The sequence below is a fragment of the Phyllobates terribilis genome, unplaced genomic scaffold, assembly GCF_046119375.1.
Source record: "Phyllobates terribilis strain yellow unplaced genomic scaffold, ASM4611937v1 Scaffold_1__5_contigs__length_1240528914, whole genome shotgun sequence".
Classification (NCBI taxonomy): domain Eukaryota; kingdom Metazoa; phylum Chordata; class Amphibia; order Anura; family Dendrobatidae; genus Phyllobates; species Phyllobates terribilis.
In genome coordinates, this window is record NW_027362761.1 from 1,078,704,428 (window position 1) to 1,078,731,588 (window position 27,161).

The following is a 27,161-nucleotide window of genomic DNA, read 5'->3' on the forward strand; positions in this document are numbered from 1 at the left end:
CTATGATGTCAATTACATGCCTCTCTCATCTTTTTAAGTGGGAGAACTTGCACAATTGGCGGCTGACTAAATACTTTTTTTTCCCCACTGTACATGTTAGTAGGATCACTTCTATTACTTTCTTTTCTAAGCTGGACAACCCCGACACATTAATTTAATAATGTATTCACCTTTTAACCGTTACCATAAAACTTTTTTTTACAATGAGGAGCCCACAGCAGAATACTAGATTTGTTCTCACGAGTTTTTAAACACTCAATATTGTATTTGCTCTTTGCAGCTGCAGATTGATATTGAGTACTGCTGCTCAGCATACTTGGATCCAGAATACTCAAATACTCATCTTGTTATGTTATCCCACTTGTAATTAATTTCAATTATATGCAAAATAGCATTACTGTGGCATAGGATTATAATAGACGAGGTGCATTCTTTTACATTTATCATGACAAATCTAATTTATAAAATGAGCATTTAAACTGTGATGTGGCACTGTTCTAGACAGCCTGGCAGCTGTTAATAGGGCTTCCGCAGAAAGGCTTAGCACACGCCACACAGTCTACGAGATCACAGGGGTTGCCCTGGTCTTCATCCTTTCCTTTAACCTCAGCACAGGGATCTGGACTTACACAGGGGCCCCTAGCTTAAAGTAAGAGAATCAGTTTCAACAAGTAGAGAAAGCTGTCAGTAAGAGGTTTAGTTGGGGACACACTGGAAAGCAAGTGGGTGGTCAAAAAAAAAAAAAAAAAAAGAAGAGGTCAGAAAACGGGTTGATCAAAATAGCACTAAGGTGTGAACTAGAGAAAGAGCCCTATTAACTGGAAATTGGAGTCAGAGGTTCAGGAGTTCAAATAGAAGCCAGTCTCACCCGGAGATCACAGAAAGGAGTAAATCACAGCAGCCAGGAATTAGCCCAATAGCTCCCTGAGTGGCACCAAAAGTCCCAGAAATTAAACAAGACAGCCACTTTGCTAACTCACGTCACTTATAACAAAGGTGAGTTACTGCCCTGCGACCAAAGTGGAAACAGAGGGGATAGGTACTGGCCTGGATGTTACAAACCCTGGATGTTACAAACCATTTCCTATGAATTTGTAAAAACACAGATGAAGTGGACAATTCCCTTAAGTGTACATAAAATCTATTTTGTAAGTGAGGAAAAAAATTATCTGAGAGCTATGCCATAGCAATCTTCACTATTATTTTGCAATCTACTATGTAAATTTAAACCCAATAATATGAAAGCATTCCCTTGAATCACAATGGAAATGACTTAAAGGGGTTGTCCACTACTTGCACAATTCCTTCTCAATTACCATATTACCCCATGTAAAATAAAACCAGCCCCTACTCTCCTCCAAGGCTCTGCTGCCAATTAGAGGCCGCTTATGAGCCACTTCACTCTCACTTCCTTCGAATGTAACTGACATCCAAAAGGTGACAGAGCAGTAGCAGCGCTTGCTTCTTCTGGATGTCAGTTACGCCCAAAGGAAATGAGAGCAGAGCAGCCAATAAGCGGCCACTGATTGACTGCAGGGCTCACGTGATACAACGTCACGCAAATCCCGGGAGACACAGAGCCAACATTGATGGAACGGTGCTGGCACCAAAGGTGAGAACAGACTTTTTATTTTACATGTAAGAATATGGTAAATGTGAAGGGGTTGTCCAAGTAGTGGACAACCCCTTTAATAAATAATTTGCATACTCAAATGGAAAATTAAGAGTAACATCTTTACTTGCACCTGATCATAGGAGGACCATATTTAGTTATATGTATACTGCCAGGTATTTACTTAGGAATACTGTACATTTTACTATGCTTTAGGTGTACTGAAAAAAATAAAATTTTTATGAATAAAATGTTATTTGTCAAAAACTGTAAAATATGTACAAATAAAGTGAATCAGTATTTTGACTTTGAGATACATTATTCATTAACCTCACCACAGTCTTCATCCCAACCCTAATCCACCTTTTCAACCTGTCACTAACAACTGGTGTCTTCCCCTCATGCTTCAAACATGCCTCGATCACACCCATCCTCAAAAAGCCATCCCTTGACCCATCCTCTCTGACTAGCTATCGCCCCATATCACTTCTCCCTTACGCCTCAAAACTACTGGAACAAGTCCATTCTGAACTGTCCTCCCACCTCTCCTGCTCCCTCTTCGACCGCTTACAATCTGGCTTTCGACCGCACTACTCCACTGAAACTGCCCTGACTAAAGTCACCAACGACCTTCTAACTGCCAAATCCAAGTGACACTACTCTGTCCTCCTCCTTCTGGACCTATCATCTGCCTCTGATACAGTGGACCATTCTCTTTTACTACAGACTCTCATCTCTTGGCATTAAAGACTTGGCCCTATTTTGGATCTCCTCATTTAACAGACAGGACATTCAGTGTCTCCCACTCACACACCACCTCCTCATCTCGCCCCCTATCTGTCGGTGTCCCCCAAAGTTCAGTCCTATGACCTCTGCTCTTCTCCATCTACACCTTCGGCCTGGGACAGCTCATAGAGTCCCATGGCTTTCAGTATCACCTCTATGCTGATGACACACAGATCTACCTCTCTGGACCCAATATCTCTTCCCTACTAACCAGAATACCACAATGTCTGTCCACTATTTCATCCTTCTTCTCTGACAGATTTCTAAAACTTAACATGGATACAACTGAATTCATCATCTTTCCACTGTCTCACTCAACCCCCCCAACTGACCTATCCATCAAAGTCAATGGCTGCCCATTCGCCCCAGTCCCGCAAGCTCGCAGCCCCGAGGTAACCCTGGACTCTAATCTCTCCTTCAAACCACATATCCAAGCCCTTTCCACTTCCTGCCGATTCCAACTCAAAAATATCTCTCAGATCCGCACATTCCTCAACCACGAATCTCCAAAAACACTAGCGGACGCTCACATCTCCCGCCTCGACTACTGTAACCTCCTGCTCTGTGGCCTCCCTTCTACCATTCTCGCACCCATCCAATCTATCCTAAACTCTGCTGCCCGACTAATCCACCTGTCCCCCCGGCCTCTCCCCTCTTTCCAGGGATTCAAGTTCAAGACCCTAACCACGGCATACAAAGCCATCCACAACCTGTCTCCTCCATATATCTGTGACCTAGCCTCCCAACACTTACCTACACGCAACCTCCGATCCTCACAAGATCTCCTTCTCTACTCCCCTCTTATCTCCTCTTCCCACAATCGTATACAAGATTTCTCCCGTGCATCCCCCCTACTCTGGAACTCTGTACTTCAACACATCAGACTCTTGCCTACCGTGGAAACCTTCAAAAGGAACCTGAAGAACCACCTCTTCCGACAAGCCTACAACCTGCAGTAACCCTCGCTCCACCATACTGCTTCACGACCAGCTCTACCCTCACCTACTGTATCCTCACCCATCTCTTGTAGAGTGTGAGGGTCCTCGCTCCTCCTGTACCAGTCACCGACTTGTACTGTTCAAAATTTATTGTAATTGTTTGTGCTACGTATATCCCTTTCACATGTAAAGCGCCATGGAATAAATGGCGCTATAATAATAATAATATCTGCTTAGCATTAGATTTCAGAAACTACTTCACCAAGTTGTTAAAATATATTAAAGAGTTATTCCCCCCCAAAAAAACAAGTTATCCCCTATCTATGCTCAAGCTACATTCCATTCTGTCTATGGCACTGCCAGAAATAGCTTGGCACTGTATTTGCAAATTGTCTCTTCAGAGAGGAAGATAACTAGAACTCTAGTGCCACCTATAGGAAGTAGCAATCCTAAAAGTCAATAGTGACTCTTCAAGGAGCCTAATCACATGACTTAGGATAATAGCCAAAACCAAAATCTAAATTTGCAGACACGGTGTTTAGGGGTACTGCCTCTCGTCAGTGCAAAGTGTGAGATATGGTTTGGCTGAGTGAGAGGCGTCTGACCAGTATCCAAGGAGTAACGTTTCTCCTTGCAGAGAGTTAAAGGTGAGATTTTGGTTTTGGCTATTATCCTAAGTCATGTGATAAGGCTCCTTGAAGAGTCAATATTGACTTTTAGGATTGCTACTTCCTATAGTTGGCACTAGAGTTCTAGTTCTCTTCCTCTCTGAAGAGAAAACAATTTGCATATTTCCCAGAGCAGCATTGTGGCTTAAAAGTCTCCTCCCCTTGACATGCTTAACATGTCACTCTCTGAAAGGAGAAACATTACTCCTTGGATACCAGCACAAATCCCATAGGCAATGAATGGAGTGGAGACAGAGAATGCACATCTCTGCTCCATTCAGGATCGGGCTACAGAGCCTTGATCTAGAGATCATTTGAGTGTACCACTAGTTGAACCCCCAGCACTTAGAAAGTTATCTACTATCATATGAATAGGAAATAACTTGTTTTATTTGGGCATAACCCTTTACTTAAAACATCTCAGAGCTGTTAAAAGTAAGAAAAAGAATCAATGATCCCATGCAGGTGCTGTTCTGGTGCCTATTCCTTGACACCCTGGAAATGTTCATTCAGATGAGGTGGGTCACTGCGGCCTGTGACTGACTGACTGTATAGTCTATGTTTACACTGTCTAAAAATTGTACAGGTCTCGTAAATTAGCCCATTGTGTGCATCTGTATAATTATTGTACATGTGGAAGGAAAGTGCAAGAACAAGTGTTAAGCCGCACCAAAAACAAACATGTTGCAACACCAAATTGATAATGACATGACAGGTAAGGTCTGAGAGTATTGGCAGCTCATGGGTTCTGCTACTCTTTGGAGGACAGCAAAACAATCACTGCTGGTCACTAATGGATCGCTGGGGTCCAAACACTGGGAGCCACACCAATCTGGAGGAATCCAAAATGCCACATCAAAATGGATTGGTAGCTGCGCATGCGAGTCACTGTTCGATCCATTGGCTATGAAAGAGATTAGTTATTTACTGGTAATGGGATTTCTCGGAGACCATGACAGCACCACGAGAGAGGGAATCCGCCCACCAAGGACAGGAAACCTACAGGCTTAAAAGGGGGCGGCCCTCCCTCTCGCCTCAGTTTGGATTACAGAGCATTGAGAGGACCGCCCGGTTAGTAGACATAGCAACATAATCATGAAACAAACAGTATATACATTTTCTTACAACACCAATGTGTGAGAATAAAGAATGAAAACAGATAAGAAGTGCTCCCAAAAAGGGGTGAAGGGAGGGAATATAAGGGTGCTGTCATGGTCTCCGAGAAATCCCGTTACCGGTAAGTAACTAATCTCTTTATCGGTTGACCATGACAGCACCACGAGAGAATTGCAGACATGAAGATTCTAGGGAGGGATCACCGCTTGGAGCACCCTTCTCCCAAATGTGAGGTCAGACGAAGCACCCAGATCTAGTCTATAGTGCATATAGAAGGTAGATGGAGAAGACCAGGTAGCTGCCTTACATATGTCCTCCATCGAGACGCCAGACCTCTCTGCCCATGAGGTTGCCACCGCCCGGGTAGAGTGAGCTTTCAGGCCACGCGGTGCTTCCTCTCCGCTGGATACATAGGCTAGCGTAATGGCCTCCCTAATCCATCTAGCTATGGTGGATCTAGAGACCTTAAGCCCCTTCCTAACCCCCAGATAGGAGATAAACAAGGAACTCTCTCTCCTAAAGGGCTGAGTGACAGCAAGGTGCCTAACCACACACCTTCTCACATCTAAAGCATGGAAATCTGCTTCTCTCTGATTACTAGGGTTCGGGCAAAAAGAGGGTAATATTACTTCCTGAAGTCTATGAAACCGGGAAGCTACCTTAGGCAAGTATGCTGGATCTGCTCTAAGAATTATTCTGTCGTCCAGGACCTGGGTGAAGGGAGGGCCAGAGGACAGAGCCTGAATATCACCAATCCTCCTAGCAGATGTTAGGGCTACAAGAAGCGCTGTTTTGAGGGTAATAGATTTCAGGGATACAGAATCTATCGGCTCAAAGGGTGACCCAGCTAACGCTTTCAGAACCAGGTTTAGGTCCCATGGAACGACATTAGTTTTGGTAACCGGCCTGGACCTACCTACTGCTTTTATAAAGCGGGAAAACCAATAGTTTTCTGCGAGGACAGAGTTATACAGAGCACCTAGTGCCGACACTTGGACCTTCAAGGTGCTCGTAGCTAACCCCAGCTCGAAGCCCCTTTGTAGGAACTCTAAAATCTTCCCAATTGGCGCTCCCTTATCCACTGAAGATTTAGAAAAGGATAAAAACTTGTTCCAAATTTTTGCATAAATTTTGGTAGTGACAGGCTTTCTACTACGTAATAAAGTAGATACTAGACTCTGGGAAAACACTTTTAGTTCTAGCAGGGACCTCTCAAATTCCACGCCGTCAAGTGGAGGCCCGGAGCTCGCGAATGGAGCACTGGACCCTGGCTGAGGAGATCCAGAACTTCGGGCAGGACCCAAGGGTCCGAGATGGACATGTTCCTCAGGCATGAGAACCAGGACCTTTTGGGCCAAAAGTGGGCGATCAAGAGGACCCTTGCCTTGTCCTCTCTGATCTTTCTTAGCACCATAGGCAGAAGGTTTAACGGTGGGAAGGCATAGGCCAGACTGAAGTTCCAAGGGATTTGGAGAGCGTCTACTGTCAGGGGCCTTTCTCTCGGATCTAGGGAGCAAAAAGACTTTGTCTTCCGGTTTTGCTTTGTGGCGAAGAGATCCACCACCGGAAGACCCCATTTCCGGACTAATAGGGAAAAAATGTCCTGTTTTAGTTCCCATTCGCCTTGCCTTAAAAAATGACGGCTTAAGAAGTCTGTCTTTGAATTTTCTTTCCCTTTGATATGGAGGGCTGTTAAAGAGAGGAGATGGTGTTCCGAGATCTGAAAGAGATGATCCGCCACTCTCATTAGCGATCCAGCACGAGTACCCCCCTGATGGTTAATATAAGCTACTGCTATATTATTATCGGACAGGATCCTAATGTTCTTATTGTGAAGGAATGGTAAGAAATGATTAACAGCCCTATCAACTGCCAGTAGTTCCCTGGTATTAGAGGAAAGAGCTCTCTCAGCGTCCGACCAGAACCCCTGGGCAATCATATCCCCCAAGTGAGCTCCCCATCCATGTAGACTTGTGTCAGTTGTAATTATTTCAGATATTCTGACCACCCAGGGAACTCCTTAAGATAAGTTTTCTAAATTCACCCACCACTGTAGAGAGTCAATAGACCGAGGAGATAAGAACATCCGTCTCTCCAAGTGCCCACGTAACGAGACCTCATTCTGCAGGACGTCCCACTGTAAAACTCTGGAGTGGTATTGTGCCCACATTACCCCCGGCAGACAAGATATTAGGGTACCAAGTAAGGACATTGCAGCCCTAAGGGACATGACCGGGTTCGCAAGAGCTCCTTCCACCAGCCTTTTGACCTTCTGTTTTTTTGGCTTCTGGAAGGAAACACATCTGGAGGTCTGAGTTTAGCATGATACCTAGGAACTGCTGTACTCTCGAAGGGACTACCCTGGATTTCTCCAGATTTAGAATCCAGCCCAGGTCTTCCAGAATAGAGGAGACCAATTTAAGATGGGAGACACATTGAGAGGCTGATTTCCCAATGATCAAAAAATCATCTAAGTAAGGGATAATTAACACATTATGTTCCCGTACATGAGCCATCACCTCCGCTATCACCTTCGTAAATACTCTAGGGGCTATAGCGAGACCGAATGGCAAGGCCGCAAATTGGAAATGTTTGATTTCATCCCCTATGACCAAGGCCACTCTAAGGTATTTTTAGAAGCTTCTGTGTATAGGTATATGGTAATATGCGTCCTTTAGATCCAAAACTACCATGTGACAGCTGGAAACAATAGTTTTATAGTAGACTTAATGGACTCCATTTTAAAGGTGGGAATTAACAAAAATTTATTCAGGGCCTTAAGGTTAATAATACGCCTGAAGGATCCGTCAGGTTTAGTGACCAAAAATAACGGTGAGTAGAACCCCAGTCCCTTTTCTGCTATCGGGATCTCCATTAAGACGGCCTTATGGACCAGATTCAGGACCTCCACTTGTAGGGCCATCTGCTCCCATGTTGAGGATCGGTTTGGGGTCAGGACGGACCTCCCACGAGGGACTCGCTGAAAGTCGAGTCTCAGGCCGGAACCTACCAGACCAAGGATCCAATTATTAGAAGAAATATTTGCGCCTGCGACCGGCTTCCTCCATCAAGGACAGGAAACCAAACTGAGGCAAGAGGGAGGGCCGCCCCCTTTTAAGCCTGTAGGTTTCCTGTCCTTGGTGGGAGGATTCCCTCTCTCGTAGTGCTGTCATGGTCGACCGATAAATGAGTGTTGTGTCTCCCGCAGTCCCATATACAAAAAGTAAAGCAATGGCAAGCATGGATGGCAACCACTCCATCCTGTCTCAGCCTTTCAAAGCTCCATTCCCAAGTTGGCAAAACCTGTTTATAGGAAACCTGTCATGTCATTTATAACATCGAAATGGTCTCCAGATTCCATTAAAATCGGCGCTGTAATCATGTGAAAAAGGCACTTCATATAGTTATATCGTACCTGCTCATTTAGTCTGTACTTCATTGCGTTCAGTCAGGGTTGTTGCCGCCCATGCAATTTGAACTATGTTCCCGGATTTGCACAGACGTCACTGGAATACGTGTTAAAATCCCATGCTTGTTCAGTGTGTATTGGGGAGCGCATGTGTGGCGCCCCTGAGGGTTCAGGCGGTACAGGGGTACTGCACCTCAGACCGAGGTGTGGTATCTCCTCTCCGGAGGTAAGGAAGGAGCACCTCTCAGGACTCAGCCATCCATCCAACACTACACCTCTCCCACCTGAGGGGGGCTTATATATACACCAGGGTGCTGCCCCAGCCGGGATAAGAGGAGATGGGGGGAACCAAAAGATAGGGGGAACCATGTAGTGGGTGAGGGTGGAGGACGCACTTAGAGGTTACACCACAAAATTGATATTTAATAAACGGCCATCTTGATTGATCATAGTTTTGATGCCTTCAGTGTGAATGTACAATTTTCATAGTCATGAAAATACAGAAAAATCTTTAAATGAGAAGGTGTGTCCAAACTTTTGGTCTGTACTGTAGATCAGTAAGATAAGTAATGCTTAAAAAATACAAAGATAAAATAGGGGGAGGACACATACTGCATGGTAGTAAAAATAAATATAATATAAATCAAAGTGTAATTTATACTTTTAAATAGTCACTGCAGGTATAATATATGGCTGTAGCTGGTGGTGCAAATAGTAGTGTAGGTATATAGTAGACGTAGGCAAGTATATAGATATAACAAAACACTTGCAACATGTAGCAAGGACAGCATAGATAAGAATGAGTTAACACATACAAATATGGCAGTAGGACCTTCTGTGTGAAGAACATACCCTGACGCGCGTTTCGGCTTTGCTTGTATTTTTTAAGCATTACTTATCTTACTGACTCTATATCAGTTTTCTTTGGTGTTTCACCGATGTGTCTACTGGCCATATTCCTCCTGACATATGAGCATAATTATTTCCCATATATAACGGTTTATACAAATATTTGTGCATATTAATTTTGTCAATTCCTTGATAATTTTTTTTTCTTATAGGGAGGTATAAGCACAGCGCTTTCACTATTCTGAGGGAAATAGAGAATTATTATTTTACTGATCAACTTAAAAAAATATAAGAGAAAACAACACTGTTTAAGTTAATCTATAAAATAGTAATTCTGAATTCGGATAAATCACTGGTTTCTTTTTCCTACTACGATAAACAAGCCTCTTCAAATTAATACAAAAGTCACAATATAGATAATACGTTGGTTTATTTAGTTAACCTACATTTTTGTAAAGGGAACCTGTCATGTCCAGAAACACTATTTATCTGAAGATATTAGGTTGTTTTAAAATCCTGCCTGAGAAAATAAAATTATATTTTCTCTGCAGCCACTCGCTTCCAGTCATAGGGGCTTCACTTTGATGCATAGCCAGCTCTGCAGTGAATGTGTGCAGCGTATGCTTACAGCTGGCTGTCAAAGTGCAGAGGAGTGATGACAGCGCGCACACTGTATAGTAAGCGGCGACTGTAATCGCTGCCTGCATGATCCCTATAACTGGAAACAAGTGGCCACAGGATGAACACAAGTTCATTTTCTCCCTGGAGCCGCACTTCTGGTAAGGCAGTCAAGATTTTAATGCCATTTACCTTCAGATTACTCCCATATCTGCAGATAAATAGCATTTCTGGACATGACAGGTTCCCTTTGACCAACTACAATAATCTAAAAGTTAATTTCATGTGACAAAAAATAGAAAAAAAAAAGTATATTTTATATTAGAGGAAAAGATGTTATTGGAAAAGTATAAAGCTGTATAGAGAATATAACTAGTGATGAGCGACTATGTTCTGTTAACCCTATCGGCGAGCATGCTCGGGTGCTCGCCGAGTATCTTTAGCTGCTCGGGTGTTATGTTTGAGTCACTCCGTGTGCATGATTTGCAACTGTTTGACTGCTTTAATACATGTGAGGAGTGCCTAAGAAACAGGAATTCCTCACATGTATTAAAGCTACCAAACAGTCGCAAATCATGTGCACGGAGTGACTGAAACATAACACCCGAGCACGCTGAAGATACTCGGAAAACACCCGAGAATGCTTGTAAATCTCGAGTAACAAGGATGCTCGCTAATCATTAAATATAACTCGTCCTTGAATGTGACCAAGTCAGATATGAATGGCTTTTTTTCCCCATCTGCAATGAAGCTAAGTCCTGACCATTATAGGGATGTCTGTGTGCCGACTTCCACTTGCAAACACTAAGACGTCTCTCATAACCGCAAACAAAAATTCATGGTTGCTCGCCTCATACAGCGCTCTCTGAAACCAGTGTTTGCGCGCATTGTTCTCTACATTATAAAATCTTGGGTTACACAATGGATCACATGTGTCTGTTGAACGCCTCACCATCTCCTGTACATGTTTAACATTGTTGTTGTGATCCAATATCGCTAACTGGGTTCTTGCCACTAAGTCTTCAACAAAATAAGGGTCTCTTTTGGGTTGGTATTTTGAAGTAGCACCATGGTAGACCTCAAGTTCAGCGCTGTTGCACAGATAAGACACACGCCTGAGGTCTTGCTGAAGCCTTTTATTGAGAACTATTGTCTTAAGGTAGTTGTGCGCGTTGCCTCCCTTCCAGAGCCATTTTCGAAGCCGACAGACATCCTGTGGGATGGGATTATGCCGGCAATGTTCATATCCATTCCCTGCTTGCCATGAATGTGTGTTCACTACGTGATGCAATAGAGAATTCCATTTCTGCACTAAGGCATCTGGTCTCTCATCGCAGGTTCTAGCGCACCACCAAAGGTGTGACTTGATGGGGCTGACCCATGATGATAAAGCCGAACAATTCTTTTTCCGACTTGCTCGTGTTATTTTCTTACCCACAGACTTGGCCAAATGCCAAGAGTCAACTTGATGAATAATAGTAGAAAATTCCCGTTTTATCATTTTTCTTATGCCAACACGACGGGCCGTGCATACCATCTTCACGTGCAGTTTTTGATCGAGCAGGTTCCGGAGGACCTTTTTGCAAGCTCGTTTTTCCAATGAGAAAGATGGCACTGCGGCCCTTACTCGTTCAATATGAAAACCGATCATCTTTTTAGATTGTGCCTCCATCATGGTGTAGACGCAGTATTTAGTGCCGTCACCGGGGAGATAACATTTGCTGTCACCAGTCAAACACACAGGATTTGCCGCCAGCATTTTGAAGTTTCTTCTCTGCTCTTCTTCCCACTGTTGATTTATGGAGGGAAATAAATATTGTACCTGATTCTTAAAGTATGTGACTTTACTGATGTTCAAAAGTCCCAGCAAACCGAATAAGTGCTGTATCTTCATAAAAGATGACCCACTGCACAATACTGCAGAAGACAGAAGGAGATTTCCTACTGGCACATGCCCAATTTTGGGTTGACTTTCCCATAGACAGTAGCAGTGTCTGTCTACACATGTTACATAGACGCTTATAAAAGACCCAATACTTTTTTTTTCTATTTTGCTTATTGGTTTCCAACATCGCCCCTGATATTGACAAGGTACTTTATAGATCAGGGCATCAAGACAGCTTTCAAATACCATGAATTTCTGTTCCTTTATGGGATCACTTCGGCTCGAGCAGTCAAACTTAAGGCCAGTTTCGGGCTCTGTAGAAGACTCTTTGGAGGGATGGAAAGTGGAGTCAATTTCATGTTTTCTACTGAAATGATTAGAGTCAATATCCATTAATAAAGAAGTTTCAGACGTAAACTGGAAAACATCTGTAGTGGGAGATACTCCTCCATCTGTGTGTTCAGGTTCACTGTAATTTGTTTGCTCACTTTCGGAATCGGAGATTTGGGTTTGATAATTATCTGATGGGACAACATATTGTAACACCGGAGATCCTTCATCTACAGAGTTTTCAAGAGTAATTGGTGAAGAATCACAGTTCGGGGTTTTCACTCGTATCCTACATTGTACTCGCTTGTGATACTTTTTAAGCTTCGTTTCTGTAGATACATTTCTGCAGCCCATTTTGGGGTCTGTCTGGGTAAAGCAATCTTTCCTGCCCACATTGAAATCAGTTAACACCCCAATAGATCTCATTGTGGTATTTGCAAGAATCCTTTGCCCACAATGATAACAAAAACCAGAAGAAGAAGGACCGGGATCTTCATACACAGTCATCAACATTGGGGTAATTGAGTCTTCCAGCCTCTGTCTCTTGAATGGTCGCTTCTGGAAGGCTGGAAGTGCTGGGGATGGGATGATATCAAAGATGGTGGGGATGGCATCTTTTCTTAAAGCTTTTCTCCAACCTTCAGCTACGACATAGGAGCCTGGAGAGAAATGTTTAGAGCACATTCGGTATTTGTCTGATTTTTTTCCTTCAAGTACTTTCTCTGCAAATTCATCTAGATCACCGAAATTCTGTCCGGTTTGTGCCAGCCAACGTTTAATCATGTCTGTGTTCTTGGGAAACACGTGAAGGGTAACCCCTTCTTCATGATGTCGCCCACCAGAGGGACATCCCTTCACCATGCACGCTGGCATCCTGTAGGTCAAGAACAAAAAAAATATTTATTGTAAATTCTACTAAATAGGTTTTTGTGCTCTGCTAGGTGTAGCTACACTTGATATTAGAAATGCAGAGCTGGAAAATCCCTCAATCACTTTCAGTGTTGACACCAAGTAACATGCAGGTGTACAAGGCACAGAAATGGGTGGAGGGGTAAAATCAGGGCTGTGGAGTCGGTAAGCCAAACCTCCGACTTCTCAATTTCCCTGACTCCAATTCCACAGCCCTGCCGCACTACTGAGCGTGTACATAAAGTGCAGCACAGATTCATCTCAACTAAAAGCCGAACTCCTCAGATCAGGAACAGAACAGACATTTATAGGACATTTCATAACTTCCCCAAATTCTTATGAAAACATTTCCAGCACATCCTGCTGGACACAGACTCCGATTTCACAGCCATGGGGAAAACGGCCAATACTCATGGTACTTTGTGATGAAGCAAACAGGATTCCCTTCACTTCTATCTCCAACTCTCCTATACTGAACAGCACCTCTGTAAAACAGGCTCCCATTTGATCACTCACATCATCATACATTAAGTCTGCAGTCATACATACATACATACATACATACTCACACAAAAAAAGAACACTATAACTAATATATTCTAGTAGTAGCAAGCTTTATGAACCATGATATGTACTTTGCAGTTTAGGGGTAAAAGACAAGAAATATTAATAAATGGAAAAAATATAACGTTGCACACAAACCTACCTTTTCACACAAAGAGAAGGGTTTAAATCACTTTAATTCAGTGGAAACTAAGTGCACTGAAAAAAAAAAAAGAAAAGAAAAAGAGAAATGAAATCCATCCATTGCATAATTAACCCACTACACGCGAATCTTCGGTCCCATTAGGTGAAGTTGTGCAGGTAAAGCCCCCGCTAGTTCTACATTATGAAATGATCCTGAGTCTTCACATTATTAGGAATACAACAGTCGTCTGTTTGGGAAATCCCTTTCTGTTAAAATTGGCCTCCAAATGACTGGCTGCAAATTGTGGGGAGCCATAGCATATTCGGAAGGCAAATTCATGAGCTCTTTTAACGCCTTCCCAAGGTGTGACATAATAGTGCGTCACGTGCCAATTTCTGGAGTGTGCTCAGCGGCGATGCCAGCTATGTTACACAGCCGGCTTCTCCTGAAAGAGCAGTGACTGAGGTTAGCTCTGATCTTTGCTATTAAAGCATCTAATTGACACAATGAATCGCTGACAGCAACATTTAAATGGCACAATTGCCAGTGCACGGGGGCTCCCATATCCCTTCCCCCTTGAGACACTATTATAGGGTGCCGATAGTTTGTTATGGCATCCAGGGACATAAAAAGCTAATTAAAATAGTCCTCTTAAGAGGATAAAATAACCTTTATTTTAAAAATAAATAATAATAATAATAAAAGGAAAAAAAAAAAAATCAAACCACCCTTTCTCCGCAGTTTAAAAATAATAATAATAAAAAAATTGTATCACTGCATCCATAAAAGTCATATCAAGATATAAAATCACAGTAGTTAATACAAAAAGAGAAAAACAACATGAAAAAACAGAATTGTGAGTTTTTTTGGTTCCCACATTTGCCTGGAAAAAAAAAAAAAGAATAGATCAAAACATTGTACATTCCTCAAAACGGTATCAATAAAAATGTCAGCTCACTATACCAAAAAATATAAAATAAAAGAAGCCAAAACGGAAAAAATAAAAATGTTACCAATATCAGAAAATGGTGACAGGAACCAGGTTTTTATTTATCAGTTAAAAAAAAATAAAAAACTACACAAGTCTGATCTACTAACAGTAATCCCCTACACTTCTGCAGCAGACTACAGGTTGTTCTTTATGTAGACGCAGAGTCCAGGCTGCCGTGATTTTTGCTGTAGTTTTTTTGTGTAGCAACAAAGGCTATGCGATTTCAGATATCTCATGCACACACATTGGTGTTTTTTTTCCTGATTGATTTGGAAAATTTCTGCGTTTTTTGCAAACTGCAGCATGTCACTTCTTTTACCCATAGAAAGCAATGAGTAAGTGTAAAAATGCAGCAAAAAAAACGCAGGTCAAAACCTTAAGGAAGTCGCATCATCTTATTTGGGGGGCACTAAACTTTATCAGCATGCACAAGAGACAATAAAAACGCAGCAACAAAATTAGCAAAATCTGCTTTGTTGAAGCTGCTTCTTTACTGCCAAGAGAGCAGGTTTTGCCTGTGGAAAAAATGCAGCAAGTACGTAACGTGTGAACATAGCCTTAAACCGGAATACTCTGGTGAGCTGAGGGGATAGCAAAGACAGGTCACTTTTGACTATAGAGTGACAGCTACAGTCTACAGTATTGCATGCAACTCTCTGTATTCCTTCAGACTGCAGCAGTAGCACCATAATGTTGGGTAAGGCTATGTGCACACAACATCTTTTTGTCAGGCGGATCTGCTCCAAAATAGTTTGAAAAAATGTTGATTAAACACTCAAAGGAATGAACATATACGGTACATTTCTATGCAAAGACGACTTGCTGCCCATGTTCAGTCTTTTGAGTGTTGTTTATCCGCTGCAGGTTTCCAAAGTTGCCAAGCAGTTAAAGGGTTTGTCCAGGACTATTATTTATTTTATTTTTTTTTTTACTATGGGCCTAAAAACTAACAGGTAAGTAGTTGCTAACAGAGGCAACTACCTGCCTGCTGTACTCTGCGTCTGCTCGAGCGGTCACTGACCACTCCGCTGGCGATTCAGCGGCTCTACATCAACAGAGCAGCTCTTCTTCCAGGCTGCTGTCGAAGCAGCGTGATTGCCACCATCATGCTGGTTGACAGCTGGCTCCCCGCAGTTAGGTAGCAGGGAGCCAGCTGTCAATCAGCATGATGGTGGCTGTCACACTCTATGTACAAAGCAGAGTGCAAGAGAAGCTGCTGCTCTGTCGACAGAAGCCACTAAATCGCCAGCAGGAGCGGTCTGTGACTGCTCTGTTAAGGCAAAGATCAACACCGGGCACAACAGGCATGTAGGTAGCAACTATCTGCCTGTTAGTTCTTAGGCCCATAGAGAAAAAACACGATATAGTCCTGGATAACTCCGTTAAAAGAAGTGACCGGACCATTCTGGAGTTTTCTGCTCTGAAGATGCTCTGTAATAGGAAGGCAGAAAAGGCGGCCAGGCTTTTTCTTTAGCGCATTAGCTTGAAAAAAAACATTTAACGGTTTCTTTATTGTTGAATTGAGTAAAAAAAAAGTGTCTGGAAAATGCCAGTAACAGAAAGATGCCGCAAAAATGCTCAAAGAAAATCGTTCAGGATACTACAAAAAATGATAAAAACCCCACTTCAGTAAAAAAGAGCAGCAGTTCAAAAAGTACCTTCCTCTCAAAAACCTGTGCGGTTCGCTCCTCTGGTGTGCACATGCCCTTACAGGGAGAGCTGGCAGCCACAATCGGGTGTACACATGACTGGCCAGATCGGCCACAACGTGCCCACACTGCGGCCAGGACCGACATCAGGCGGGCAGAGTAGTGCAGGGCACCGTATGCAGATCATTTGCTATGGCGACATATGCTGCCAGGATAGTCTATAGGACGATGCAGGGACGCCTCCACGTGACGTCTGCTCCCCATCACCCCGGTGCAATATGACGCTATATATTTATATCGGGGTTAAAGTGATTTTCCAAAAACTATAGCCTTCAAATCCTCAACTGCGCCAGTGCCGCCACTCCGCTGGACCAGCAGGGGTCATGTGCTAGACATTAGTCATGTGATGGTTAAAGCCAATCATTCGCCTCTGTGGTGACACGTGCATGTACCGCTGCGGCCGGTGATTGGCTGCAGTGATTAGGTGACTGATGTGATGTCATCACTGCAGGACCAGAGAGGGGTTAGACAGGTAATATCTAGTAGGAAGGTGAAAACCAACAATGTGCAGTCAGTCCTCCAAGGGGAGCAGCAGCAACAATGAGCTTCTCTTAGGGAGTTGCTATATATGCAGTTTCCCATCCCTCTTTGGCACAATATGAACCAGGAGTCCCGCTACCTGAAGGGCCCCGCACTGTCGGACGTTGTACTCACCGCCGCCTCTGGGAGACCTGCAGCAGACAAGGCTCAAGTTCTCCACACTGCGCCGCGGTGCACGACGGGAGCCGCACTTCCAGCCGCCTCGCAATGGGCGTGTGACACGTCATCGCCGGGTGCGCGGAGTAGTGCATGCCGGGCCTTGTAGTCCTCACAGTCCTAGCGTTCTGATAGTCAGCGGCGCCGTCTACTCAGTGCATGCCGGGAAATGTAGTTGTAGCCGATTTCTGCCGCAGTTCTGCTGGAGACTACACGGTGAAGCCGGTCGTGCTCTCAATGCTGTGTCCTCCCCGGCTGTTAGACCTCTGTGGAGTGACTGGTAAGGGGAGAAAAGCGCCGGCCGTTATGTGAGGAGTGTGTATGGAGTACATAGCTGTGGCGGTGTATGGGGCCTGACAGGTGACATAGCAGAATATAAATTATATTAATATATAATATGGATAATGGTAGCCATAGTGACGTGGTGCTGGTATATTTCCTGTATACTCTCCAGTCACTTGTACATGTGCCCACCACTAGTCACACTGCTGACTGACGGGCGGCCCTTGCCCCACAGAGGAACATGAGCAGTGGGGCCATCAATGGGTTACTCCTAAAATATGCCGTTATCCTCTATTTATATAAGGAAGTGACCGATCGCTGGGGGTCTGACTACTGGGACCCCCACTAATCCCGAAAACTGGGGCTCTGGACCGCCAGCAATCAGTAAGACGGGATAGCTGACTGATCGCTGGAGGTCCGATGGCTGGGACCCCCATGATTCTTAGAACTGAAACTCTATGTCCTCACCTTCAGCATGACTGATCGATGGGGGTCCGACTGTTGGAACCCCACCAATCCTGAAATAGGAACTGTAGATCCACAGCGATCATTAGGATAGTGGGTAGCTCACTGATCGCTGGAGTCTGACCACTGGGACCCCCACTAATCTCGATAACTGGGGCTCTGGACCGCTAGCTGTTCCCTGGGGATCCGATTGCTGCAATCTCCACCGATGCCTAGAAATTACTCTATAGGCCCTCAGCATTCAGTACGAGAGGGGATGACTGATTGATCGCTGGGGGTCCGACTGCTGAAACCCCCACCAATCCTGAGATGGGGACTGTAGACCCCCAGGGATCACTAGGATAGGGGATAACATATTTTGGGAATAACTTTTACATGATTTATATCTGCTGCTCATGTACCAGAGATTTTACTCAGAGTTGCCTATACATAAAATAAAAGTTGGCGATGAAGATTTGGAAATCATACACCAGTGATTGCTTGTAAGGGCCAGTAGCGAATGCGGCAGATCTTTTACCGCTTTATGTGCCGTAAACCCTCCGTGTTGTCTTAGTTATTGTAGACGACCTCCTTGACCGGTGAGTTTAGTCCGGCATGTTGGTGGTCGGATCATTATGATCGTACAAATGACCCTGTGTAACTTATCAGTTATGCTATGTGCTATGTGTTACCTCGGGGATGGAGTCCAGTGTAATGTGTCATCCTTTGCTGGGATAATAATTTTATTTATATAGCGCCAACCTATTCCGCAGCACTTTACAATTAAGCAGGGACATGTACAGACAATGGAGACATCACAAAGTGACACATAATTCTCCAGTTACAGGAGGAATGAGGGCCCTGCTCGCAACTTACAATCTATAAGGAAATAGGGGGAACATAATAGGTAGACCAGCCAGCCATCATTATAATAAATAGGGGTTATGATATAAAGCTGTGTGATCCGGTCATCAGACAGTATCTGTATAAGTGCAGTTACCGTGTGCTATTGGGTGCATAGAGGATGAAGAGACGGATGAAAAGGAGAAACCAGTAGTGATGAGCACAAGTGCTCATTACTCCAGTTTGCCTATGGTGCCCAGGTATGCACAGAGTATCGCGGGTGCTCGAGTGACATGTTCTAGTCCCTGCGGTTACGTGTTTTGCATCTATTAGACAACCACAAAACATATGGAGATCGCCTGTGTTTGTCAGGCAATCCCCCACATGTTTTGTTGCTAGCAGCCATGAAACATAAGGCCTCAGGGACTCGAACATGTCACTCGAGCACCTGCGATACTCGGTGCATACCTGGGCACCAGAGGCAAACTGGAGTAATGAGCACTTGCACTCACCACTAGGGACCAGATTTTGGTGAAAATTTAGAAAGGGGGAACAGTTAGATTAGTGAAGTTAGGACACAGGCCTGTCTAAAGAGATGTGTTTTTAAAACACACTTAAAAATGGGGGGGGGGCTAGGTTTTATTATTATTATTATTATTTATTATTATAGCGCCATTTATTCCATGGCGCTTTACATGTGATAGGGATATACATAACAAAAGCATTTACATAATCTTAACAAAACGAGTCAGCGACTGGTACAGGAGGAGCGAGGACCCTGCCCGCGAGGGCTCACAGTCTACGAGGGATGGGTGAGGATACAGTAGGTGAGGGTAGAGCTGGTCGTGCAGTGGTGTTTACTGCAGGTTGTAGGCTTGTCGGAAGAGGTGGGTCTTCAGGTTCCTTTTGAAGGTTTCCACGGTCGGCGAGAGTCTGATATGTTGGGGTAGAGAGTTCCAGAGTAGGGGGGAAGCACGGGAGAAATCTTGTATACGAGTGTGGGAGGAGGAGATAAGAGGGGAGTAGAGCAGGAGATCTTGTGAGGATCGGAGGTTGCGTGCAGGTAAGTACCGGGAGACTAGGTCACAGATGTATGGGGGAGACAGGTTGTGGATGGCTTTGTATGCCATGGTTAGAGTTTTGAACTGAATTCTCTGGGCAATAGGGAGCCAGTGAAGGGATTGACAGAGAGGAGAGGCCGGGGAATAGCGGGGGGACAGGTGGATTAGTCGAGCAGCAGAGTTTAGGATAGATTGGAGAGGTGCAAGAGTGTTGGAAGGGATGCCACGGAGCAGGAGGTTGCAGTAGTCGAGGCGGGATATGATGAGGGCATGCACTAGTGTTTTTGCAGAGTCTTTGCTGAGGAATGCACGGATCCGGGAGATGTTTTTGAGTTGGAGTCGGCAGGAGGTGGAAAGGGCTTGGATATGTGGCTTGAAGGAGAGATCAGAGTCCAGGGTTACCCCAAGGCAGCGAGCTTGTGGGACTGGGGAGAGTGAACAGCCATTGACGTTGATGGATAGGTCGGATGGGGGATGTGAATGAGAGGGTGGAAAGATGATGAACTCTGTTTTATCCATGTTGAGTTTTAGAAACCTGTCGGAGAAGAAGGATGAGATGGCGGACAGACATTGTGGGATTCTGGTTAGTAGGGAGGAGATATCGGGTCCAGAGAGGTAGATCTGTGTGTCGTCAGCATAGAGGTGATACTGAAAGCCGTGAGACTCTATGAGCTGTCCCAGGCCGAAGGTGTAGATGGAGAAGAGCAGGGGTCCTAGAACTGAACCTTGGGGGACACCGACAGATAGGGGGCGAGATGAGGAGGTGGTGCGTGAGTGGGAGACGCTGAATGTCCTGTCTGTTAAGTATGAGGAGATCCAAGATAGAGCCAAGTCCGTGATGCCAAGAGATGAGAGAATCTGGAGTAAGAGGGAATGGTCCACTGTGTCAAAGGCAGATGACAGGTCCAGAAGGAGGAGGATGGAGTAGTGTCGCTTGGATTTGGCATTTAGTAGGTCGTTGGTGACTTTGGTCAGGGCAGTTTCAGTCGAGTGATGCGGTCGGAAGCCAGATTGTAGACGGTCGAAGAGGGAGCAGGAGGAGAGGTGGGAGGACAGTTCAAGGTGGACATGTTGTTCTAGAAGTTTTGAGGCAAAGGGGAGAAGTGATATGGGGCGGTAGCTGGTCAGAGAGGAAGGGTCAAGGGAGGGCTTTTTGAGGATGGGTGTGATTGCGGCATGTTTGAAACATGAGGGGAAGACTCCGGTTGTTAGTGATAGATTGAAGAGGTGGGTTAGGGTTGGGATGAAGACTGAGGTGAGGTTAGTGATGAGGTGGGATGGGATTGGGTCAAGTTCGCAGGTGGTGAGGTGTGATTTGGAGAGTAAAGAGGAGACTTGACCTTCTGTAATGGTGGAGAAGTGGGGTTTGGAGGAGGATGGTTGAGTAGATGTGAGGAGGGGTTGTGTGGACTTTAGGCCAAAGTTTTGTCTGATGGTGTCAATCTTCTGTCGGATCATCTGGGGTAGTGCATTCCAGAAAACTGGTGCCACACAAGAGAAGTCTTAGAGAAGGAATTAGGAGGTTCGGATTATGGAAGATGTTAGTCTTAGATCAGTTGTGGAGCGGAGGATACGGGTAGGGTGATAGAGATGAAGGAGGAGATGTAGCATGGTGCAGAACTGTGGAGAACTTTGTGGGTGAGAGAGAGAAGTTTGTTTTGTATTGTATTGTATTGTATTGTATTGTATCTGTAGCGATTGGACAACCAGTGTAACGACTGGCAAGGAGAAGGCATCGGTGTAGTTGCTAGCCAGAAAGACTATCATGGCTGCCACATTCAGGACGGATTGGAAAGGAGAAAGTTTGGTTAGAGGGAGACAAATCAGTAAAGAGTTGCAGTAATCTAGACGAGAATGAATAGGAGCAACAGTTAGAGTTTTTGCAGTCTCAAACAAGGCGGTGGAGTTGGTATGTGTAATGCACACGCCCGGACTGACTGGCGTGTGCGTGTATATGTAGTGATTCCACTGGACCGTACCGGAGAGTGAATGCCTGGAGGGGCGTAACTAAGTATCCACCCGATCCGACAAGGTCGCACGACGACATACGACGCCAGTGCACCAAGGAGGGACCGAGCAGAGGGACCAGGTGCTACTCCAGGTCAGACCCCGGACACGGCTGTTGACCCACACCGGGGAATACAGGAACAGGCAGGTTAGGCTGGCACACAGACTGGTGGGTACAGGCAGACACGGCAGGTATGCAGATGGGTGGATGCTGACAAGCACGACTGGTATGCAAACAGGGAGGTACGGCCGGTATGCAGGCAGGTGGATGTTGGTAAGCACGACTGGTATGCAGGCAGGGAGGTACTGGCAGGTACGACAGGTTTGAGCACAGAGTGGATAGGACCCAGTACAGACTGGAACAGAACCGCAGATGCGGTGGACAAACACAGCAGAGTGAGGCCACCCGGAGCGGCGAGCAAGACGAGGCCGCCTGGAGCGGTGAGCGAGAGTAGAGCAGGACGAGGCCCCCTGGAGCAGTGAGCAAAGGGTCAGAGCAGAGCGAGACTGCTGGAGCAGTGAGCAAAGGGTCAGGGCAGAGCGAGACTGCCGGAGCAGTGAGCAAAGTGTCAGGGCAGAGCGAGACTGCCGGAGCAGTGAGCAAAGGGTCAGGGCAGAGCGAGACTGCCAGAGCAGTGAGCAAAGGGTCAGGGCAGAGCGAGACTGCCAGAGCAGTGAGCAAAGGGTCAGGGCAGAGCGAGACTGCCAGAGCAGTGAGCAAAGGGTCAGGGCAGAGCGAGACTGCCAGAGCAGTGAGCAAAGGGTCAGGGCAGAGCGAGACTGCCAGAGCAGTGAGCAAGGCGGAGCAGAGCGGAAACCGCAGGAGCGGTGAGCAAGGCGGAGCAGAGGGGACAGGGCTCTGTTCACACGGAACAGACAGGAAGGGAAAGACAGAACCAGATACTTCCAATGAAGTAGCGAGTGGACACTAAACTCACAAACGAAAGTACAGCGACTACGAGTAGGAGTTAGGAGCAGGTTCAGACTCTGCAGAAAAAGGGAAGGGACGGACATATAAACAAAACAGGTAAAAGGTAGGAGAGTGTTCAGACAGGAACTGAGTGTTCGGACAGAAACCGACACTGCAGCGAGAGACAGGAGCGAGTCTGGGTATGCGGCCCCCAGAGAGGCGGGACGAACAGGCAAGGAGCGTGTTCAGACTGGCCTAGAAATACAGCCTAAGGAAGGCGGACAGACAGGCAAACAAACACAGAAGCAGATCTAGGTATGCAGCCCCTAGAAGGCAGGATGAACAGGCTAAGAGAGTGTTCAGACAGGTAGCTGGCTAGAGTGCACAGACAGGACACAGTTCAGACACTTGAACTGATACCGAAGGCAGGGAACAGGAAAGGACCTGGCATGTCAGCGACCAAAGGCCAACTGACAGAACAAGATGCTCAGGCAAGGATTCCAGGAAAGAGCTGGGTTAAATACCAGGTGACAGACAGCAATAGGCTGAGGACGCACAAGGGGTGTGCCCGCAGCAGCTACAAGAAGCAGGAAGTGATCGGGCGCCGCCCTTAAGCAGAAGAAACCGAGGCAAGCAGACAGCATGGAGGAAAGCCAGAGTGATAGTCTGGACTGGAAATCAAGTGCATGCTCTTGCACAGTGGGAGATGGACCACTATGCAAGGACGCCGCCAGGTATGTTACAGTATGTAATTGACTGACTCCAACTCCTAAAATATATAATACATTGGATACAGTAGTACAATGCAGGATGTGCTGTAAATGTTTTCATAAGAATTTGGGAAAGTTATGAAATGTCCAATGAATGTCTGTTCTGTTCCTGATCTAAGGATTTAGGCTTTTAGTTGAGATAAATCTGTGCTGCACTTTATATACAACCCCTGGCAAAAATTATGGAATCACAGGGCTCGGAGGATGTTCATTCAGTTGTTTAACCCCTTTCCAACCCTTGCCGTATTAGTACGCACATTTGCGTACCCCCCGTTCAGTGAGGGCTGCTGCGCTGAGCCCTCACTGAACCGAGCACGTCAGCTGATTCTTACAGCTGACATGTGCCCGCAACAGCCGCGGGTGGAATCGCGATCCACCCGCGGCTGTTAATATGTTAAATACTGCTGTCAATCTCCGACAGCGGCATTTAACGCGCGCTTCCGGGTTGCGCGTCATAAGCCCCGCCCACCGGCGACCCCATCACGTGATCACGGGTCGCTGATGGGCGTGCATGACAACCCAGGGTCTGCAGCAGACGCCTGTGGTTGTCATGATCTGGTCGCTATGAGCGCCACCTAGTGGTCGGCGCTCATAGCACAGGACCAATTCTGCTATATGCAGGGGATCTGCTGGTCCCCTGTATGTAGCAGAGACGATCGGACAACTGCTGCTTCTAGTCTCCTATGGAGACTATTGAAGCATGCAGTAAGTGAAAAAAAAATGTTTTGAAAAATATAAAAAAAATATAAAAGTTTAAATCACCCCCCTTTCGCCCCATTCAAAATAAAATGTAAAAAAAAAAACCCCACATACACATATTTGGTATCGCCGCGTTCAGAATCGCCCGATCTATCAATATAAAAAAAGAATTAATCCGATCGGTAAACGGTGTAACGAGAAAAAATTCTAAACGCCAGAATTACGTTTTTTGGTCGCCGCAAAATTGCAATAAAATGCAATAACGGGCGATCAAAACATCGGATCTACCCCAAAATGTTATCAATAAAAACGTCAGCCCGGCGCGCAAAAAATAAGCCCTCAATTAGCCCTGGATCACGAAAAATGGAGACGCTACAGGTCTCGGAAAATGGCGCTATTTTTTTTTTTAGTTTTTTTTACCAAATTTTTGAATTTTTTTTCACCACTTAAATATAAAATAACCTATACATGTTTGGTGTCTACAAACTCGTAATGACCTGGAGAATAAGAATGGCAGGTCAGTTTTAGCATTCAGTGAACGTGGTAAAAAAAAAAAAAAAAAAACAACTGTGGTATTGCACTTTTTTTGCAATTTTACCACCCTTGGATTTTTTTTCCCGTTTTCCCGTACACGATATGGTAAAACTAGTAATGGCGTTGAAAAGTACAACTTGTCCCGCAAAAAATAAGCCCTCACACGGCCATATTGTCCAAAAAATAAAAACGCTATGGCTCTGGGAACAAGGGGAGCAAAAAACGAAAAGCAAAAACGACAAAACCCAAGGTTGCGAAGGGGTTACTGTTGATAAAAGCAGATCACAGACATGGCACAAAACTAAAGTCATTTCAAATGGCAACTTTAGGGCTTTGAGAAACACTAAAAGAAATCAAGCTTAAAAATGTGGTACCTAGTAAGGGTAATTTTTTTTCAGACCAAGCAGAGGGAAAAACTTATGGAATTACTCAATTTTGAGGAAAAAATTATGGAATCATGAAAAACAAACACACAAAAGAACACTCCAATACTAGTATTTTGTTGCACCACCTCTGGCTTTAATAACAGCTTGCAGTCTCTGAGGCATGGACTTAATGAGTGACAAACAGTACTCTTCATCAATCTGGCTCCAACTTTCTCGGATTGCTGTTGCCAGATCAGCTTTGCAGGTTGGAGCCTTGTCATGGACCATTTTCTTCAACTTCCACCAAAGATTTTCAATTGGATTGAGATCCGGACTATTTGCAGGCCATGACATTGACCTTATGTGTCTTCTTTCAAGGAATGTTTTCACAGTTTTTGCTCTATGGCAGGTGCATTATCATCTTGAAAAATGATGTCATCATCTCCAAACATCCTTTCAATTGATGGGATAAGAAAACTGTCCAAAATATCAATGTAAACTTGGGCCTTTATTGAAGATGTAATGACAGCCATCTCCCCAGTGCCTTTACCTGACATGCAACCCCATATCATCAATGACTGTGGAAATTTGCATGTTCTCTTCATGCAGTCATCTTTATAAATTTCATTGGAACGGCACCAAACAAAAGTTCCAGCATCATCACCTTGCCCAATGCAGATTCGGGATTCATCACTGAATATGACTTTCATCCAGTCATCCACAGTCCACGATTGCTTTTCCTTAGCCCATTGTAACCTTGTTTTTTCTGTTTAGGTGTTAATGATGGCTTATGTTTAGCTTTTCTGTATGTAAATCCCATCTCCTTTATGCGGACATTGACTCCAGTTTTCTCCCATTCTTTCCTCATTTGTTTTGTTGTGCATTTCCTGTTTTGGAGACATATTGCTTTAAGTTTCCGGTCTTGACGCTTTGATGTCTTCCTTGGTCTACCAGTATGTTTGCCTTTATCAACCTTCCCATGTCGTTTGTATTTGGTCCAGATTTTAGACACAGCTGACTGTGAACAACCAACATCTTTTGCAACATTGCGTGATGATTTACCTTATTTTAAGAGTTTGATAATCCTCTCCTTTGTTTCAATTGACATCTCTCGTGTTGGAGCCATGATTCATGTCAGTCCACTTGGTGCAACAGCTCTCCAAGGTATGATCACTCCTTTTTAGATGCAGACTAACGAGCAGATCTAATTTGATGCAGGTGTTAGTTTTGGAAATGAAAATTTACAGGGTGATTCCATAATTTTTTCCCTCTGCTTGGTTTGAAAAAAAATTACCCTTACTGAGGGTACACATTTTTAATCTTGATTTATTTTAGTGTTTCTTAAAGCTCTAAAGTTGCCATTTGAAATGAAGTTTTGTGCCATGTCTGTGATATGCTTTTTTCAACAACATTAAACTGAATGAACATCCTCCGAGCCCGGTGATTCCATAATTTTTGCCAGGGGTTGTACATGCTCAGTAGTGAGGCCGTGCTGTGGAGTCAGAGTTGTGGAGTCGGTGGTTTGGCTTACTAACTCCACAGCCCTGGTTTCAAAGGTCAGAAGATGTCAGATTCTGTTGATGTTTTTAAGATGCAAGTGACATGAGCAAGCGAGTAATTGGTTATAGGAAATATAGGAAAGTTCTGTGTCAAATATGACCCCAAGACAGTGAGCGTGCTGCTTGGGAGTTATGGTTGAACCACCCAAGGTAATTGGGTATAAATAGGTTAGCAAAGGGAGGAAACATGAAAAGTTCAGTTTTGGAGAGATTCAGTTTCAGATAGAGGGAGGACATGGTGTTAGAGACAGCGAACAGACAATCCCTGGTATTTTGTATTAAGGTGGGGATGATGTCAGGAGAAGAGGTGTATAAGGTGTCGTCAGCATAGAGATGATGCTGGAAACCAAGTCTGCTAATGGTTTGTCCAATAGGGTGTATAGAGTAGATCCATAGGCAATGCAGCCACTTATCCCTTTCTCTATCACAATAAACATGCATTTCATGTCATTAGGTGCTTGTATGCTTATGATGATGGGACCT

General features: G+C 44.8%; 2 protein-coding genes across 3 annotated transcripts in view; one reads left to right on the forward strand and one right to left on the reverse strand.

Annotated features, from left to right (window-relative positions):
* Positions 1-10,517: 10,517 nt before the first annotated feature.
* Positions 10,518-17,275, reverse strand: LOC141165165 (uncharacterized). Its single transcript, XM_073650829.1, has 2 exons — positions 17,163-17,275; positions 10,518-13,085 (listed from the first exon to the last, which is right to left on the reverse strand). Exons 1-2 carry the CDS (start codon positions 17,273-17,275, stop codon positions 10,748-10,750), a joined length of 2,451 nt encoding a protein of 816 aa, XP_073506930.1. The 3' UTR covers positions 10,518-10,747.
* Positions 17,276-17,280: 5 nt separating this feature from the next.
* Positions 17,281-27,161, forward strand: part of NFXL1 (nuclear transcription factor, X-box binding like 1) — a 133,609-nt gene continuing 123,728 nt past the window's right edge. The window contains exon 1 of one of the 2 annotated variants that reach the window (XM_073645534.1): positions 17,281-17,484. The gene's annotated coding sequence lies outside the window, so the exon portion shown is untranslated. The remainder of the gene's footprint in view (positions 17,485-27,161) is intronic. The other variant, XM_073645533.1, reaches the window with a different exon arrangement.